Source organism: Schistocerca americana, chromosome 3 (assembly GCF_021461395.2).
Source record: "Schistocerca americana isolate TAMUIC-IGC-003095 chromosome 3, iqSchAmer2.1, whole genome shotgun sequence".
NCBI lineage: Eukaryota > Metazoa > Arthropoda > Insecta > Orthoptera > Acrididae > Schistocerca > Schistocerca americana.
Window position 1 is genome coordinate 571,943,643 of NC_060121.1, and position 20,196 is coordinate 571,963,838.

Sequence of the window (20,196 nt, forward strand, 5' to 3'; positions counted from 1 at the left end):
ATAATACGGGTCAGAAGTGGATAAATCTTCTGAGATAAACGACTATGAAAAAGGACAGTTTGTTATGATATAACCCCTGTAAACGAGCAGATTTTTAGAACAGCAAAGTACTTGAACAGGCAGAAGTGCTTCGGTGCACAGGGTCCACCGCGCGCTGTTCAACACTACAGACGATACCTATGTGTATCCTATGTTGATCCATTGCCACCGTCAATTACGACTGCAGTGTGCACGGCATCAGCGAGATTGGGTTGTGGGCGAATGGAGTCGCCTCACCTAAATGGATGAATCACGTTTCTTGTTCACCAGGTCGACGGTCGTATCCGGAGACGTTATCCTGGACAAGGCTGCTCGAAACATGCATTGTGTCTGGGACGAAGGCAATGGGGACGGAATTATGCCGGGGGTGTGGGGGGTCATTCACCTGGCCCTCCATTAGGAATGTGCTAGTAATCGAAGAAATAATGACAGTTAAGGATATATAAGGATAAGAAATAATGACAGTTAAGGACCAGTTGAACATTATTGCGTATCGCCTACGTGCCTTTATGTTTGTTGTCTTTCCCGATGTTGATGGCACCTGCAGAAGGGTAACTACCCGTCTCGCAAGATTACAATTGTACTGAACTGTTCTGAGGAGCACGATAGTGAATTCCCGTTGATTTCTTGATCACGAAAGTCGTGCGACGTCAACCGAATAGAAATCATTCGGGACGCTATCGAGTGCCAGATATGTGACCACAAACCAGTGGTCCGTAATTTACAGGAATTGACCTGCTCGTAGACATATGGCGCCACATACGTCCTAAAACCTACACAGAACTGTCGAATCCATGTTACGTAGAATCGCTGCTGTATTGCGTTCTGAAGGTACACCTACACACAAGTGGTGATAACGTTTTATATAATTAGTGTAGAACCTACAATGTTTTCTTATCTGATTGATCATAAACATTAAATCTATCAACTGCCTTTTTACTCTGTTGTTCACATATTCATTACAGGGGAAAGACTAAGAATACTATTTATACGTTCACTCATCAAACAGTACAAACCTTATAAATAACAAAACCACCAGTTTTTTTCAAACTGTTTGGTTTCGGAGATCGTGTTACTCTCGTACAAAAAATGAAATTTCATGGATTTAGCTCTACGCAGAGCTGGTTTTTGGGATCAATCCCATGCTTTATACATGTGAATGACTTTCCACTTAATATTCAGCAATCACAACTGATGTTTTTTCCACACAATGATATAGTTATAAAAATTCCATTGGAGATTAAGCAACAGAAGAGATGGTAAATGATATTTTCCAAAGAAATATGGAGTAATACCTAGAAATTTGACGCTCATCAATGTTTTCAAAGAAAAGGAAAATACATGAACAGCAGCCAGTAAATAGCGTAGAATGCTGCAAATTTTTGGGTATAAATTCTGATGGAAAGTTTAACTGGCGGAAGCACGTTACTAAGCTTCTCGAGTTCAGCTGCTATTGCTCTTCGTATAGATGCTAGTCTTGGAAACAAAAGAATCAACGTCCTGACATACTTTGCATATTTCCACTAGTAACACATTATGGAACAGTCTTCTGGGGTGGTTCATCACTCTGAAATAAAATGTTGATTGCACAACAGTGAGAAGGAAAAATAACGTGTGGCGTCCATCCACGGACTTCATGTAGATACCTGTTCAAGGGAGTGTGCATTTTAACTGCGCCGTCGCAATACATATATTCGCTAGCCAAATTCATTATAAATAATCCATCACAATTTGAGAAGAACTGTGATGTCCATACCTACATCACTAAATGACCTTTATTGTCCATTTTTAAAGCTGTCAGTGGCTCAGAAAGGAGTCAACCTGCAGCAACAGAAATCTATGATCACTTGCACAATAACATAAAAAGTCTGACAGGTAGCATAGCAAGCTTTTAAAATCAAGCTTAAAATCATTTTTCCTGGACTACTTCCTCCATTCCGCTGACGAATATTTGCTTGAAAAGTGCTAGCGAGTACAAGAAAATTAATAATTAAAGACTTCGTCTTTATGTGTAGCTGCAAGAGTCCTACTTAGATAATGATGTGTTCATCAGTGTTCCTGTAATGTGACTCGTTCCACATAATTTTTGTAAAATAATGTTTCAAATGATCTGTCGAACATGTAACTAACTAACTATCTAAGCAATGAATAACATAAATTTTCTATAGTTAATTCTTTTTTTCTTTTTTGCCTTTCTCGAGTAGGTACACAGGTATGTAGCGCTTGGAAGCCACCAAAAATATAGATGCACCTGAGTAACTAACTGTTGTCACATTATTTGTCACTGTATCTATTAACATCAGTGTCGAAGTGATTCCGTAATGTATTTGATTTTATGTACCTGTAACAAAGTGGACAACAAATCAAACAGATTAGACCACTGTACTAGTAATTTCTTTAATAAGGGATGTTATTTTAATGTCTCTGCCACCATGTGTCTAATGTAGTAAGCTGGAGCACGTCAAGACCGTTAAGACCGAGATTTCATACCTACTTACGGATGACCGGCTACCTATTCGTTGTTGACACTCAGTCCACGCTCAATCTGAAAGTAAAAGCCGCTGTAGTCGCGCCCATCACTCGCTCATTCTAAGTCGTAATCTCACAAGAAGCAGTTTGAAACAGTTGTGTCTTGTTTAACTTTTAGTTTCCTCCTTCCACATTTGTGACTGATCCCCTTCATGAAAGTTTCCGTGAAACAGAATATACTGATGATTCTGTACATGACTGAATTAATATGGGTAAAGGTTATACTTGACAGCCAACAAGATTTACTAATTTATTCCTCTTATCGACCCTCCACATAGATGATAATGTTGCTGAACGGTTCAAGGAAAAACTGAGTCTCATTTCAAATAACAGCCCCACTTAGTGGTGACTTCAATCTACCCTCGATACGTTGGCGAAAATAGATGTTTAAAGTCGGTCAAACGCACAAAACGCCGTTCGAAATTGCACTAAATGATTTTTCTGGAAGTTATTTTGAGAAATTGGTTCATGAGCCCACTCGGAGCGAAAACACCTGAGCTCTCAGCAACAAATGATCCTGAGACAATAGGGAGCCTCACAACGGCTACAGGCACTAATGACCACGAGGTAGTTGTAGCGAGACTGAATAACGTAACATACAAAATTTGTATTTAATACACCAAAAGCAAACGAAAATACACATTAAAAAGAGACAAAAATTCCCTTGGCACCTTTCTAAGAGATATTCCCCACTCCTCCAAAACTAACTTGGAGCAGATGTTTCTTAAGGTCAAATAAATAGTACCTACGCCAGCTGAGAGATTTGTGTCATATAAATTAACAAGAGACGGAACTGCTCTGCCATGATAAACAGAACAGGTCAATACACTGTTGCAGAAGCATCGAATAAAGTATGACTACGTTTTACAGAAACTAGAAATTAAGCGCGGACTTCAATGCTAGTTGCTTTTAATAGTGTGTACAACTAAAATGTAGCTCGAAACATGTTGGACAATCCAAAGAGATCTCGGTCGTTCGTAAGATACAGCAGCGCAAGACACAATCAATGCACCACTGATCGACAGTAGTGCTAATGTTACCAATGACAGTGCCGCTAAAGCGGAGGTTCTGAACACTGTTTTCCGAAATTAGTTCACCACAGAAAATGAAGTAAATATTCCAGAATTCAAATCAAGCATAGCTACCAGGAGAAGGAGGAACTGAGAAGCGCTTTTTCTAGATGTAGAGTAGCAACTCAAATCACAGAATAAAGGGAAGTCTTCTGGCCCAGATCGTAAACAAATTAAGTTCCTTTCAGATTATACTAGTGTAATAGTTCCATACATACAAATCATATACAACAGCTCGCTCGGCGGACGATCCCTACTTGATTCCATGCTGCCAGAAGACTTTAGACACGGTGCCTCTTGCGTGCAAACAGCGTGCTTATGGATACAGTCTCGGCTGTGCGAATAGATTAGTGATTTTCTGCCAGAAGGGTCAGTGTTTTGCAAATGAAAATAAATCATCGATTAAAAGAGAAATTACATACGGCGTTCCCCAAGGAGATGTAATAGGCCCCCTGCAGTTCCTAATCTATACAACTGATTGAGGAGACGATCTGAGCAGCCCTTTCAGACTCCTTGTAGCTAATGCTGTCATTTATCTTTCACGGAAGTTTATCAAAAAGAATTGAAAAGTTAATTAGACATGTTATTGGTATTTGGCGAAAAGTGGTAACTATCTATAAATAATGAATGGCTAAATGGTTCAAATGGCTCTGAGCACTATGGGACTCAACATCTGAGGTCATCAGTCCCCTAGAACTTAGAACTACTTAAACCTAACTAACCTAAGGGTATCACACACATCCATATCCGAGGCAGGATTCGAACCTGCGACCGTAGCGGTCGCGCGGTTCCAGACTGAAGCACCTAGAACCACTCGGCCACTGTGGCCGGCTATCAATAATCTGAATGGCTTCGTATCCAAGGAAGGTTATTTGCCTTACACATTGCTGACAACAATTTCTGTGATGAACAGATAAGTAAATTTCTGAATGAATGAGAAAATAAAGAAGTACACACTTTCCGAGTAACATTGGATCAGAGGTCCAAACCTCGCCTGTGTTTACAAGTTTAGTTCAGCCACTATCAAACGAACACAGCCAAGAGATAATGAATTGAGTTCTCGTGACTGTGTGGTACTCTTTGAACGTGAAGAACACCTGTGCGGCAGCTGTATAAACGACAGGCTACCAAGAAATTTCAGCAGTAGACGAGGCATGAGCGCAGGCTGAGGCACATTTAACGAATGAGCCACAATTGAAATAGTGTATCTTGGGTTCTGCCTGCGAAGCTGAAGAAGATATTGCCATGCTGCTGCACGTTAGAAACTTGCTTGGCATTATCCTTCTTCTTCGGTTCGCCGCCAAAGGCAAGGTAAGGTTTAGACCCGATAATTTCATGGTCGGAAAAGGTGAAACTAAACTTAAGGCAATAGTAACGTCCCTATCGTGAGAGGAAATGGAAGTACTTCACACTGATTAGTGCTGTAGTATCACTCTCCTAGAACAGTAAATAAGGTGCTGCAAAATATAATTTAGGGAATATAATGAGTATATGGCTATTGCAGCGAAAATAAAGCAACATATTGTATGCTTCAATAACGAAAGTCGGATGTTATGTCACACTGTCGAAATTTCGTAATCGCATGGATGTTCGTATGAGTAGTTAAAAGCAGAATGCTTCTGACTGAGTAGAGATAAAAATCTATGATAAGACTTATGGAATTTTTGTTGGTTTTGAGATAAAAAAGTAACTTCATTATGTCGTCCGTAAAGGATGGCGTCATGAGTAGCTGATAACTAAATGCAAATAAATCTGTGTTCTGAGTCACACTTCAAACGTTAAAACCAACTAGGCGAGAAAATACTCATTTAAATTCCTGATACTACTGGGGAGCACGATTCGTTCTTCATAATAGCACTTCAAGTAAAAAAATGCTGAACATTGCTAGACATTGCATCTGTTCTTAGCGGTATGTGATGTGTTATGGTGTTTTATCACATTTCACACCTTATAGCTACGAGACATGTGGCTATATTTAGATTAAGTACGAAACAGTTGCCAGAACTTGTTTGTTTAAAGTACTGGACATAACAGGACTTCACTGTGTTGTATGACAGCATATATTATATTTGTTTTAGTTTTAAAATGTGAATGGAACGTACAAACGTCTGTATGAGGAGCAGAAAACTTACGAGGATAGTTATTAAAATTATGCACTTTTAACAATAAAAGACCTGCATAGTAGGAGGAAAAGTTTGGTTGACAATTTTGTTACGTTGATAAAAAGTTTTTTAATTTATAAAATGCTAGACTTCTCAAATTATTTGTTGTAATAGAAAAACTGTTGCAGAAGACGCCCAAATTATATAAATTAGACACGAGGATAAGCGTATAAAAGAGTAATTAATAAGCTGTAAACTGAAATTTGTGGTAAATTTATTGAAGTTATAAGTACTTTGTCAGAACATCTGGAAAAGTGATTGAGCTTATTTTATTACTGACACTAACTCACTATCCCTCAAATTTTTATCTGATGGATTAAATTTCAAGGTAGCCCTCTGTCGAATGTCCTTTATATCACAGTTCTATTATATTATGCAGTAATGCAATGTGATATACATAAAATTAAACGAGCAGTCTCCGCTAACTATTCTCAGCTACAGTTGTAATTAATGTAAATAGGTATGTCTGATACGTATAACATATATACATGCAACAACTAGTAGCAGCATGTGTTTCCTGTTTCTTTACCTCTAAAGACGATGAACAATTTGTTTACGATATACGTTAATGTTTAGTAAAGGTATCTGTGTTCCTCACTAAGACCAGGAGTATAATTGTGGGATTTTGCTCCTGCAGAGGCAAGTATGATTCACTGAAAAGCATATTGGTACAGAAAAGTATGGACTATAGTACCTTATTTGTCTACGTAATTATCTTTTAGATATATAAGACTTTGTAGTGAGTAGACTCCTGTCGCGAAGTGTCTTTCTGGAAAATTACATCCCTCGACAACCACAATATCCTCTTCATTGGCTTTATAACAACTCCAAAATTTTTTTTTATGTTGGGTAACGAAGGGTGTAGGAAGTTAAACTCTACAACAATTCATACTATAATTCCTCTCTTAACTCACTCACAGTGGCTTTTCGTCAGAAGACGCAATCCTCGTACAAGATGATTAGTATTTTGTGGTTCAGATCTCTTCTCTCATATTTTGATGTTTGCTTGATTTGGAAAAAAACTGAGCTTTTGGCGGTTGTTATTTTACTCTTTCAAAGGTAATAAAATAAGAAAAATACTGTATAAACTTCAGAAAATACTGGACATAAAGCTCCACGAAAACATGGACTTATTTATCTAAGTTCTGCTGAAAAAATGGAATTTATATTTTTAAATGCCTGTTTCGTCTAAATTTTTTAAGCATCTTCATGGGTAGTGGACGGTCTTGTTTCAGAAGGTTTGTCATTACAGAAAATGTGTTCTTCGTTTGATGTTGATCTTGTACCTCCAGAACTATTAACACATGTCAGTACAGCACAAAAGCATATGACACACTTTTACACCGTGATATTTCGATGAGTACTTCTCAACATAGAGCAAACATTCAGGTTTTCATTTGCTTTTGATCAACATATGGCAACCACCTTTCAACAACTTACTTAAAGGTAACTATTCCTTTAAAATGAATCGCATCCATTCTTCTAATATGCCTTAAGACGTTAGATAATTCGAAATCCTAATATCCACATACCCCGTGGGTTCATTTGTTGTTAAAGTTCAAGAACGATCTTTACATGTATCATCTTCACGAAAAGTATGGCCACATTTGAATTTTGTCATCTCAATAATTAAAAGAAGCCTTGTAAATCATCAACCGCTTTCGATGAATTGTTGTTGCTGACAGACCATCCAAATAAGATAATTGTTATTAGTCGCCACTCTTTTAAAGACCTGTATCAACAAGACTAGCCCCAGATAAGAATGATGTTTGCCTATTGGGAATCACATACGAGAACAAACATAAAATGGAATTGCTGAAATGCTCGGCTTGTGTCACGTTTTTTTTTTCTTGTGGTAACAAAACGGAAGAACTAAATATAGTATGTACTCTTCAACTGTATCGTATTCGACTCGTTATGTTTCTGAAAACGGCATTATTTTCTAATGTGAATGTGGGGCTCCTCAGGAAACATGATTGAATGTTGGTACGCATCGCCAAGGTTTCAAATATAGATGCTGAGTCAATTTATTGATCCTCGACTTCAAGCTGCACATTTTCTGCCTGAGATTGCGCTGGTGTCATATTTTCCTGTCTTTCCTAGATAATATGTTCTCTATTAAGTGCGTAATTTGGGTGTCTTGGCTACATAGAGAGCACTCTTCCCTGTTAAGTCACAGAATGAATACTGAGTTTTTTAGATAATGTCATTGGGATTGTATGGTCTGTTTATTGTATGTCATAACGATAACGGAGGGTTCGACATTTAACCCCAGCTAAACTGCCTGTTATCGTAATGCGTTATAAGATTTAAGTTTACGGTAATGAACTGAATTAGTGAAAAATGCAATGATGCTGATAACATACTGGCTACAGACTTTCTCTTTTTTGACTATGGTTGATGATGAAAAATGGCTTTGACATAAACCTTCTGTAAGCCGGCTGCTTTGGTTTTCTTATTGGTAACGCCACGTAGCGCTCTGTATGAAAATCACTGGCTGTGCTGTGTGCAGTCTGTGGCTAGTTTACATTGTCTGCCATTGTAGTGTTGGGCAGTTGGCTGTTAACAGCGCTTAGCGTTGCACAGTTGGAGGTGAGCCGCCAGCAGTGGTGGATGTGGGGGAGAGAGATGGCGGAATTTTGAGAGCGGATGATCTGGATGTGTGTCCATCAGAGACACAGTAAATTTGTAAGACTGGATGTCATAAACTGCTATATATATTATGACTTTGAACACTATTAAGGTAAATACATTGTTCGTTCTCTATCAAAATCTTTCATTTGCTAACTATGCCTATCAGTAGTTAGTGCCTTCAGTAGTTTGAATCTTTTATTTAGCTGGCAGTAGTGGCGCTCGCTGTATTGCAGTAGTTCGAGTAACGAAGATTTTTGTGAGGTAAGTGATTTATGATAGGTATAGGTTATTGTTAGTCAGAGCCATTTTTTTGTAGGGATTTTTCAAAGTCAGATTGCGTTGCGCTAAAAATATTGTGTGTCAGTTTAGTGTTGATCAGAATAGGTAAAAAGCGAAATGTCTGAGTACGTTCAGTTCTGCTCAGCTGTTTGAAAATCAAATAATGTAAGAGGTTCATCAGCACAGTAATTCATTAATTTTTCTAAGGGGACGTTACACTACCACTATAACTTTACGTATCAGAGTAATGTCTCGTCAAAAGCAGCCTGATACAGAGTGTAGATACATATTACATATCAGTATTAAATATTCGTATTCTTCTAAAAGCTTAAGACTGCATGTGAAGTAATCCATTCTGGAACAAATTCCACGTTACATTTTAGCTATTGCAAACAAACGTTGTTCTATACAGAGTTAAAACATAAAAATACGATTATACACCATTTCATCAGGCTGTACCTTCTCCCTGCATGTCGATCAGTGCGCCCTTGACTAAACATCGCTTGGCAGTGAACCTAGAAGAGATGTCCCTTGTTACCTCTATGAATATGTTTCATTAAAGCTACTTTAGGCTAGAATGATGGAATGGTGTGGCATAGTCTCTTTTACATTCTGAGTATTTTATTTAATTAAGAGAGAGTATCAGTGAGAATTGATGATTATTTTCTTTTTTTATTTGGTGAAACTTTTCACATGACTAACTTTGGAAGATAATCCACAGGTCTTTATAACGACGTTGAACGATCTATATTGACATACGTGGAACTTCTTGTAGCCCACTCGTATTTGTAACGTAGTTTCTAATAAAGGTTTAATAAAATTGTTTGTCCAAGACATATTCAGTAGATATCAATTACCGAGGGTGACAGAGTGATCCACAGTAGTTTCCACATGAATCTGGAGAACGTGATGCACAATCAAGTACAGGACTAGAGATCAATATTTACAAATACCTATTCTCAGATATCACATTTATGTCACTGAATAAAGATAATGTTGCTGTTAGTAAATCACCTATATAAGTTGTAGTAAATATGTAATTTCTCTACAGGCTGAGGACATACTGGTGACCGTGGACGAGGGCACGCTGCTGGGAACCACGGCCACCAGCCTCTACAACACAACGTACACGGCCTTCCTTGGAATCCCATACGCTGAGCCGCCGCTTGGAGCGCTGCGTTTCGCTGTGAGTTCACTGCCAGCAGACAGTGATAAGTAACAATCTGGTGCTGACTAACACTAAGGGTGGCGAGCACAAAACCAGGAGTAAGTGAAAATAAAGTGGTAAGTTACTGAGAGAGAAGACAATCGGTGACTTTCAGTCGATAGTACTGAACTAAAGGAGTAAATTACTACAGGAGTAAATTTTTCATTTACTTCCTAAGTAATTTTATTCACTCCATTACTGGTGGAGAGCACCATTGAAAATTACGCTACTACGTTAGTAACTGAAGGAGGAAATAAGACCAAAATTTGCTCCTAGGCGGTAGTGGGAGTAAAGTAAGAGAGCAAGGTGCGACCTTTGAGTTCTGTATTTTACGTGTCGAATTCTATGGATTACCTGGACAACGAAGAACATATGGAAATTGAGGAAGAGCCGAACATCCCAAGAATGAGGGTTGTAATGGAGAGAAGTGACCCAGTGACTTCAAAGCGTGGTTTGGGTATCGTAAGGAATCATTTGAGCTGTTGCTTGATATGCGACTGCTGCCAGCAATCTTGTACAGTGGCTTCATTTCTGTCGAGTCATTTACAAGTATGTCTGCAATATCGCAGAAGGAACATTAAGCTTCTCGTAACCCTAGTACATGACCTCGTTCAAACTCAATAAGGTGTAAATAATGGAGTCTTCGTCACCTTAAAGGTATAAGCTCACCACGTCCAATTTCGAAGGAAACTAACGCTCATGACATGATTTGCACCCTCACAGTGGTGCTACTAGCGCCATTCTTACGTGACTGGTGCGAAATTGTATTAAGCATCATCAGATGTAGAAACACGCCTATCAATTTTCGTTTACGTCACTCAAATCCTTGTGGGTACTGTGATTACTTTTGTCGGTGCATTTTGAATAAAAGCGTAAAAATCCAAAGTAGTTCGTCGCAAAGACTGGGATTTATATAGCCGTCATTTGCGGGCTATGTGACAAGCCACCAGCTTGTTTTAAGTCAGTCGAAATATACATAAAACAGATATAGAATCAAGGAGAAACAACGACATCTCGTCCAGCCCCTAGGGAGAATTAGCTGATAAAACAGAGATGGATCTTGTGAACTGAGAACCACGAAAGAAAGCGGCTAGCCATCAACAGTCACATAACAGATGCATACTAAGATGGGCGATACGACAAATCCTACCGCTATAACGTCTGTTGAACCGTAATGCTGCTTACTCGTGGTGCAAATGCCGTATCTATAAACTTAATAACCGACGAAGTTGCCACGACCGTTCTACCTCTAAAGCTAACTGCATCTACACACGGTCTCTTCCAAGGGAACGGAAGCCAACACATACATCGCAAAATGGTGGCAATTGCAACACTATTGGTAGTCACCAAGTGAACACCCCCCTAAGAACTACAATGAAATGGGACTGAGGAAGAGCACCTCAATAGTTTAGTAAGCGCGTACGTGGCACAACAGTGTGCCTCCTCATGTAAAAAGATCCCTGTAACCAACTAGATCGACTGTGGCAATGCGAATCGTTCCTAATACTTTCGGTAGAAGGTTGGTTAACGTAAGGCGGCACCTGTTCCCTGAATGTGAGTGAGGTCAGTATTCCTACTATCAGGCGTTGGCGTGGCTTGAATTTGAATGTGAAGGTCCAAAAATTCTACCATTTCTATACCCAACAAAAGGAGCATTTTACTATAACTATCATACGGTATAGGGTCCCGTTGTTGTTGTCTTCAGTCCGAAGATTGGTTTGATGCAGCTGTCCATCCTACTCTATCCTGTGCAAGCCTATTCACCTCTGAGTAACTTCTGCAACCTACATCCTTCTAAATCTGCTTACTGCATTCATCTCTTGGTCTCCCGTTAAGATGCCCCCGCACCACCCACCAGGGCCAAATTAGTAATCCCTTGGTGTCTCAGAATGTGTCCTACCAAACGATCCCTTCTTCTAGTCTGGTTGTACCACAAATTACTTTTCTCCACAATTTTCTCTCCAAAACACTTTGAGAAAAGACAATTAAATCTATAGTCGATGTTAGCAAATTTCCTAATCTCATTCCCTTAGCATCACCTGATTTAATGTGATTACTTTCCATTACCCTCGTTTTCCTTTTGTTCATGTTCATCTTATATCCTCCTTTCAAGATACTGTCTTTTCCGTTCAACTGCTCTTTCAAGTCCTTTGCTGTTTCTGACAGAATTACAAAATCATCGGCGAGCCTCAAAGTTTTTATTTCTTTTCCCGGGATTTTACTTCCTACGTCATATTGTTCTTTTGTTTCCTCTTCTACTTGCCCCATATACAGATTCAATAACATTGGGTATAGTCTAAAACCCAGTCTCACTCCCTTCTCAACCACTGCTCCCCTTCAACCACCCTCGACTATTACAACTGCCGTGCGGTTTCTGCACAAATTGTAAATAGTCTTCCGGTCCCAGTATTTTACCCTTACCACCCTTAGAATTTGAAAGAAATTATTCTAGTCAACATTGTCAAAAGCTTGATCTAAGTCTACAAACTTTATAAACAAAGGCTTCCATTTCCTTAGCCTATCTTCTGTGAGAAGTAGGAGTGTCATCATTGCCTTGCGTGCTCCAACATTTCTCCAAAATGTTAACTGATCTTCCCCGAGCTCTACTTCTACCAGTTTTACCATTCTTCTGTAAAGAATGTGTGTTAATATTCCGCTACAGTGATTTATTAAACTGGTAGTTCGGCACCTACTTTCTTCGGAGTTGCATTATTATGTTCTTTTGAAGTCGGCCGGTAGTTCGCCTTTTTAATACATCTTGCTCACCAGATGGAAGAGTTTTGTCATGACTGGTTGTCCCAATGCTATCAGTAGCTCTAACGGAATATCATCTACTCCGGGGGCCTTGTTTCGACTTTGGTCTTTCTGATCTGTCAAATTCTTTGCGCAGTATCATATATCCCATCTCATATTCATCTACGTCCTCTTCCATTTGCATAATATTGCCCTCAAGCACATCTCCCTTGCATGGACCCTCTACGTACTCCTTCCACTTTTCCGCTTTCCCTCCATTGCTTATGATTGGTTTTGCGTCTGAGCTATTGATATTCTTACAGGTGATTCTCTTTGCTCCAAAAGGCTCTTTAATTTTCCTGTAGGCTGTTACTGTCTTTCCCCTAGTGATATGCGCTTCTAAATCCTTACATTTGTCTCTAGCCATTCCCGCTTAGCTACTTTTCATTTCCTGTCAATCTCATTTTTAGACGTTTGTATTCGCTTTCGCCTGCTTCATTTAAGCAATTTTATATTTCTTTCCTTTCATCAACGAAAATCCAATATGTCTTGGGTTACCAAAGATTTCTAGTAGCCCTCGTCTTTTTACCTACTTGATCCTCAGCTGCCCACTATTTCATCTGTCAGAGCAGCTCCTTCTTTTTCTATTGTATTCATTTCCCCTGTTCCTGTCAATCGTTCCCTAATGCTCCCTCTGAAACTCTCTACTCCCTCTGTTTCTTTGTGTTTGTCCAGGTCCCATCTCCTTAAGAGGCTACATTTTTGCACTTTCTTCAGTTTTAATCTACAATTCATAACCAATAAATTGTGGTCAATGTCTACATCTACTCCTGGAAATGACTTACAATACAAAATCTGGTTCCGAAATGTCTGTCTTACAATTACGTAATCACCTTCCGGTGACTCCAGGCTTCTTCCACGTACACCACTTTCGTTCACAATACTTAAACCGAGTGTTAGCTATGGTTAAATTATGCTCTATGCAAAATTCATTCTTTCCCCCCTATCCATTTTCACCTACTACCCTTCCTTCTCATCCTTTTCCTACTATACAATTCCAGTCCCAATGACTGTTAAATTTTCGCTTCCCTTAACCATCTGAATAATTTCCTTGACGGCCGAAGTGGCCGTGCGGTTAAGGCGCTGCAGTCTGGAACCGCAAGACCGCTACGGTCGCAGGTTCGAATCCTGCCTCGGGCATGGATGTTTGTGATGTCCTTAGGTTAGTTAGGTTTAACTAGTTCTAAGTTCTAGGGGACTAATGACCTCAGCAGTTGAGTCCCATAGTGCTCAGAGTCATTTGAACCAATAATTTCCTTCATATCATTACACATTTCTTCAATCTCTTCATCATCTGCGGAGCTAGTTGACATATAAACTTGTACTGCTGAGGTGGGAGTGGGCTTCGTGTCTGTCTCGGCTACAATAATGCGTTCACTATGCTCCACTATGCTATTCATAATAGCTTCCCCACGTTCCAACTTTTTATTCATTATTAAACCTACTCCTGCATTACCCCTATCTGATTTTGTTCTTATAACCCTGTATTCAAGCAACCAGAAGTCCTGTTCCCCCTGATACGGAACTTTACTGACTCCCACTATATCTAACTTTAACCTGTCCATTTCCCCATTCAAATTTTCCAACCTATCTGCCTAATTAAGGGATCTGATAATCCACACTCCGATCAGTGGATAGCAAGTTTTATTTCTTCTAATAACGAAATCCTCCTGAGTATTCCACGTCTGGAAATCTGAATGGGGGACTATTTTTCCTCCGCGATATTTTGCACAGGATGATGCCATGGTCATTTAACCATACAGTAGAGCTGCATGTCCTCGGGAAAAATTACGGTTGTAGTGTACACTTGCTTTCAGTCGTTCGCAGCATCAGCACAGGTTGATGTTACAGGGCCAGATCAGTCAATCATCCAGACTGTTGCCCCTGAAATTAATGAAAAGGTTGCGGCCCTCTTCAGGAACCCAACGTTGGTCTGGCCTCTCAACAGATACCATTCATTCGTGGTTGCACCTACGGTACAGCTATCTGTGTCGCTGAGGCACACAAGCCTCCCCACCAACGGAGTTCATAGGGGGAGTATGGGATCAAAGTATGAATATTACCCACTTCCTGCAGCTTAAAGAAACGATGCAAATCGTTTGATTATTTTCGCATTATATGTGGTCTATGGTGCGCCTTAATGGGCTGGTGGAGGCTCTATTTAGCTCATGAGTCATTCGTGAGAAAACCTGAAAAATATGGTTTTGAGTTCCGAGATGGCTGAGCACAGCAAATGATTGAAATTTTTGCCATAGACCTATAGTCCTAAGATCCTGATCTCGAGAAACCAGGAAAATTTTCTTGATATCTTTATCCGCTTCCGAAATCTGTCGCTTGTTCCTTTGTCCCGCATTTTGCGCGGGGTTGGCGTGGTTAAATCGGATTTGGCATGTTGATGTGAAGGGGTGGCCGGATGCCCCACCTGCCGCCACCCTGTACCCCCGGGACGGAATCAGAGTACCCCATCTGTCTGCATCTAGTTTAAATCATGGAAAAGTACGGATGTGTTTCAAATGTCTGTGAATTGTGTCACTGAGGTGGGACGTGGGTGGTGGTGGTTAGTGTTTAACGTCCCGTCGACAACGAGGTCATTAGAGACGGAGCTCATGCTCGGGTTAGGCAAGGATTGGGAAGGAAATCGGCCGTGCCCTTTCAAAGGAACCATCCTGGCATTTGCCTGAAGCGATTTAGGGAAATCACGGAAAACCTAAATCAGGATGGCTGGAGACGGGATTGAACCGTCGTCCTCCCGAATGCGAGTCCAGTGTGCTAACCACTGCGCCACCTCGCTCGGTGGGACGTGGGGACCAGTCCGGTATTCACCTAGAGGGATGTGGAAAACCACCTAAAATCCACATCCAGGCTGGCCAGCACACCGGCCCTCGTCGTTAATCTGGCTGGCGGATTCGATCCGGGGCCGGAGCCCCTACCCGAGCCCAGGAAGCAGCGCATTAGCGCTCTCGGCTAACCTGGCGGGTCTTTATCCGCTTCCGAAATACGGAGGTTCAAATTTACTCTACTTGTTCACGTAAAATACGCACGTAATATCGGGTGTGAGGCAAAAACGTAGTTTATGAAGTGACTTATAGCGGAGGAATATGTTGTAGAGTGCCTCCGTTATCATCATAAGGGTTCTGGGAGCACCATGTTGTAGAACCAAAACACATGCACGTAAAATCCGGTCTGGGGTGTAAAATTAATTTCGTCTTCTTTGAATTTCACGAAGAAAGCTATCAAAATTTTACTGGCACATAAACTGCTTTTCATGTGAATGGCGTGCCATGCTGTAGCAGGAAAAAGATCCAACAGAAAATGCTTCTAACGGAGCAGACAAAAAGTTAACATGCTCCTGTTGAATATGTTCCTGCACAGTGGGAGTGGAACATAGTTGACAGTGACAGAACAGTGCTGGGAAAGGAGTGAAGGAGACAGCGCCTGAGGGACATGAATAAAGAGAAGTGGGTGAGAGCCAATGACAAGGACAGACCATTTATGACAATGACAAGGAGGAAGGGAGAGACACTGACAGTAGAAGAGGTAGCAATAGTGCTACAGGATCAATGAGATAGTTGCAGTAAGAAAAACAAAAAGGGAGACAGTAGAAGTGGGACGGAATGAAGGAAACTGTGGCTTTGAGACAGGAGACAGTGACATACAAGAAGATAATGACAATGAGTTGGGTTGAACGAATGAGTGAGAATGGGCAAGGGGGATTGAATAAGTACAGCGATTTACCTCGCTGGACTGATGGGTGAGAGCGAGTTACAGTTAGCAGCTTTTTGCAGTGAGAGGTGAGTTACATGTTTAAAAGAGCGCGAATAGTTTTGCATGCCAAAATTTTTGAAGGTGTTGAGGAAGATAGAATGAGGGAGCTTGTACCCCACCTTTTAGTCAGTCTTTCAAGAAAAAGTGTAATAGATTTTTTTACGCTCCGAAAGGAGTATTTCTCCGCTGGTGAATTTTATGAATTACGTATCTCCTCATGATGAACATCCTTCCACCCCCAACATTCGACAGTCCTCTGTTCAGTCAAGCTGTATCCAATGTATCCAATTAATTGAGAAGGTATTCAGATACCACAGAATTATGCTACTATCCACATGACCGCAAAAAAAGTGGGACGAATTAGAAAATAATACTTTATTCTGAATGTTATATGTGCCACACCAGAAAACGGACTGATTCCGAGTGAAAATAAAAAACATTCTACAAGGTAAACCTTGTAAATGAAGAAAGAGTACCCAGCCACTGCCAATGATGCTATTTATTTAGAAAAATAGCGCCGTTACTGGTTTTGAACCGACATCCTCATCTTCTGGCTGCTGTTCACGTTGGTATTGGATTTGTTGTTCTTCACATTACTTGTACGTTCTTTTCTTTTTTTTCTATAACTAGCGTAAGGAACAATAAACGTAATATAAACTTTAACGGGCATCTGAAGATCAGCCTGTCGGCGAGAAACCGATAACGTTGCTGTTAGCGTAAATTGATAGCATTAGTAACAGTGCCGGTTACTGTTTTCTTATTGGAAAGAATCAGCTGCTACTTTATATGCAGCCACGGCATCATTAATGCCAGTTTTCGATAAAACAGCAGGAAGAAAGATTTAGTCGCAAGTGTCATAAAGATTGAGGTACTGCGTTTTATTTATGGTAATACAAATCATAAATACAGCGTTAGGTTTTTTACTAATAGAAAACTATATGGCTAGGGATTAAATTTAGAAAGTTCGAGTGAAAACACAGCTACGTACAAAAAACCATTTGCCATCTGCTAACGCATTTTTCAGACTTGAATGGGGTACCTGTAAACTCAGTCTCTATCTACCTGGCAGAGTGTGTTTGCTCATGCTACTTCTATTGCAGCAAGTGAAGCACCATTGTCCTAATGTCCTTATGTCTACATAAAGAGGGACGCCGACACGGCATACCACAACTTGATACTATACCAAGTTATCTTTATCCTCCATATCCAGGAAATCTATAGGACCACTTAAGAGACCTGTAGTGGAAGTCGAATTTGCTTTAGCAAAATTTTTATTTGGTCTGAATTTGAACAAGACGTGTCAAAAGTTACTTGCCTTTAACAGAACTCTTAATTTGTTACTTTAAGTGAAACTGAGGTACGTCACAATTAATCTGCTTTTAGTAGAACATTATACTCGAATACGAACATAACAAACATAAACAGATGTATAAAATTAATACCGTTTCGAATAAGCTTTGATAAGTTGGCGAGAGTAAATCTTTGTGAGGAACCCTATGAAAGGGAGACTGCATGGAAGCTACTGCGCCAAGATATCCTTATGTGTGCAGCTCGTTGATACAAGATAAGAGATCTAAATTCAAATCGTAATTAAGTCAGCAAGTTGGGTTGCACATCCAATATATATGAGAAGCGCTCAGATTGCCGATTGTACTGCCATGGATTGTGAAAATTTACTTCTGCTCGAAATCAGCAGAGTGTTGTAAAAAAGCCATAGATGGACGGCAGCTCCTGCCTCTGACGGAAAGCGCCGGTATCGCTCAAAACTCCATCCCCGACTCTCTCAAAAGTTCTTGCCTCCTACCAAGCTTCCCCACTCTCAAACATTACAGCAAGAGGGGCTTACATGATGGCTGAGGAATACCGCAAAATTTTCGAAAAATCGGGGAAAAGACAACATACACGAAGGAATTTAACCTTCACAAAGTTGCTACTGGATTTATATCAAGTTATTTTTGACTTATCAATCACTCCAACGCCTCCGCTAGCACGAGGGCATCATTCCTCAAGACTCGAACACTGATGAGCCTAATTATCTTACTCACAATTTCCTGGCTCGGCGGGGCATATGTTAACCATTGCCGCCTTGGCGCTGCTCGCTATCACACAACGGACAATGATGGGTGTACGCAACCTGAGTCAAGTCTAAGGACGTGCAAGAGAGTACCGACAAACAACTGCACTGATAACACGTTTTGTGATAATACGACACTTAAACTCTTTTCCATTTCCACTCTGAATATGACGTACAACAAGGAGTCTATAATGAAACGAACGTTTATCTTGTAGATATAACTCAGGCATTCCTGATAATGAATCAACTATATTTTTTTCTTTTTCTGAGTCTTCAGTCATCTGACTACTTCGATGCGGTCGACCACGAATTCCACTCCTGTGTGAAATTTCTTGTTTCTGAGTAACACTGGTAACCTCCATCCTCAATCATTTGCTCTACAGTGTTTAGTCCCTATGGCTACCTGTAGTAGTATGGTAGTTATATCCTGATGTCTTAACGGGCGTCCCACCATCCAATTCCTTCTTTTTGTCAGTGTTTCCCACACGTTACTTTCCTCGCCGATTATTTGGGGAACCTCCTCATTCCTTACCTCATCAGTCCACCTAATTTTTAACATTCTTCAGTAGCACCGCATGTCAAATGTTTCTATTTTCTCCTCTTCCGGTTTTCCTGTAGACCATGTCTCAGTGCCACACAGTGCTGTGTTCCAAACGTACATTCTCAGAAATTCCTTCCTCAAATTAAGGCCCATCTTTCATGCTAGTAGACTTCTATTGGTCAGGAATGAGTTTTTGTCAATGACAGTCTTTTATGTCTTTTATGTCTTCCTTGCTCAGTCAATCACGGTCTATTTTGCTATTTAGGTAAAGGAATTCGTTAACTTCTCAACTTCGTGATCCTCATTCACTACTTTCGTCTTCGATTAATTCTCAGTCCACACTCTGTACTCATTAGACTGATCATTTCGTTTAATACATACTATAATTCATCTTCACTTTTACTCAGGACAGCAATGACGTCATCGAATCTTAGCACTTATATTCTTTCACCCTTAACTTTTATCCCTCTCTTGAATCATTCTTTTATATCTGTCACTGCTTCTTCGATGTACTGAACCATCATCAGTGTTTAAAGACAACATCCCTGTCTTACACCCTCTTTAATACAAGCGTTTCGTCTTAGTCTGCTACTCTTGTTGTTCGTGTTGTGTTGGCTACTGTGGGAGTCGGCACCGACACACACAGGGAAGGAGAGAGGTTGAAATGACAGATGGCTGGAATCCAAACTGTTCTTACATTAAACTTTATAATTAATAGTAACCTTTATTTATGAAAAGAAAAGAAACATGACTTAATTTCTTGTGCTTCCTATGTACAATTATGTTTATCCACTATTACTACTAGCATAACGTAGGCTAAGAACTGTTTTCCTATCACTCCGTGTTGATGCGCTCGAAGATTGCGACTGAACTTGGCACGACCAGCCAATTCAGCATTGACAGGGGGGGGGGGGCACTGAAGTCTGTCTTGGCGGAGGTGTGGCGCTGCCCGCTGTTTCCATTGGTACGCGGGTCAGCGTCTTCTTCATGCCGTTCCGCAGCGCCTAGTTGGTTGGGGTGCAGTCGATGCTTCAGGACAGCACAGATCCTACTTGGTTCTTGCACTTTATGTGTATTACCCGTCTTTCCCTACAGCTTACCGC

General features: G+C 40.3%; 1 protein-coding gene across 2 annotated transcripts in view; it reads left to right on the forward strand.

The window, feature by feature from the left end:
• The first annotated feature begins 4,792 nt into the window (after window positions 1-4,792).
• The window catches only part of LOC124607405 (carboxylesterase 5A-like), a 104,836-nt gene continuing 89,432 nt past the window's right edge, over window positions 4,793-20,196 (forward strand). For both annotated transcript variants that reach the window (XM_047139729.1, XM_047139730.1), the window contains exons 1-2: window positions 4,793-4,949; window positions 9,765-9,899. In XM_047139729.1, coding sequence (XP_046995685.1) covers window positions 4,884-4,949; window positions 9,765-9,899 — 201 coding nt within the window. In that variant the 5' untranslated portion in view covers window positions 4,793-4,883. The remainder of the gene's footprint in view (window positions 4,950-9,764; window positions 9,900-20,196) is intronic.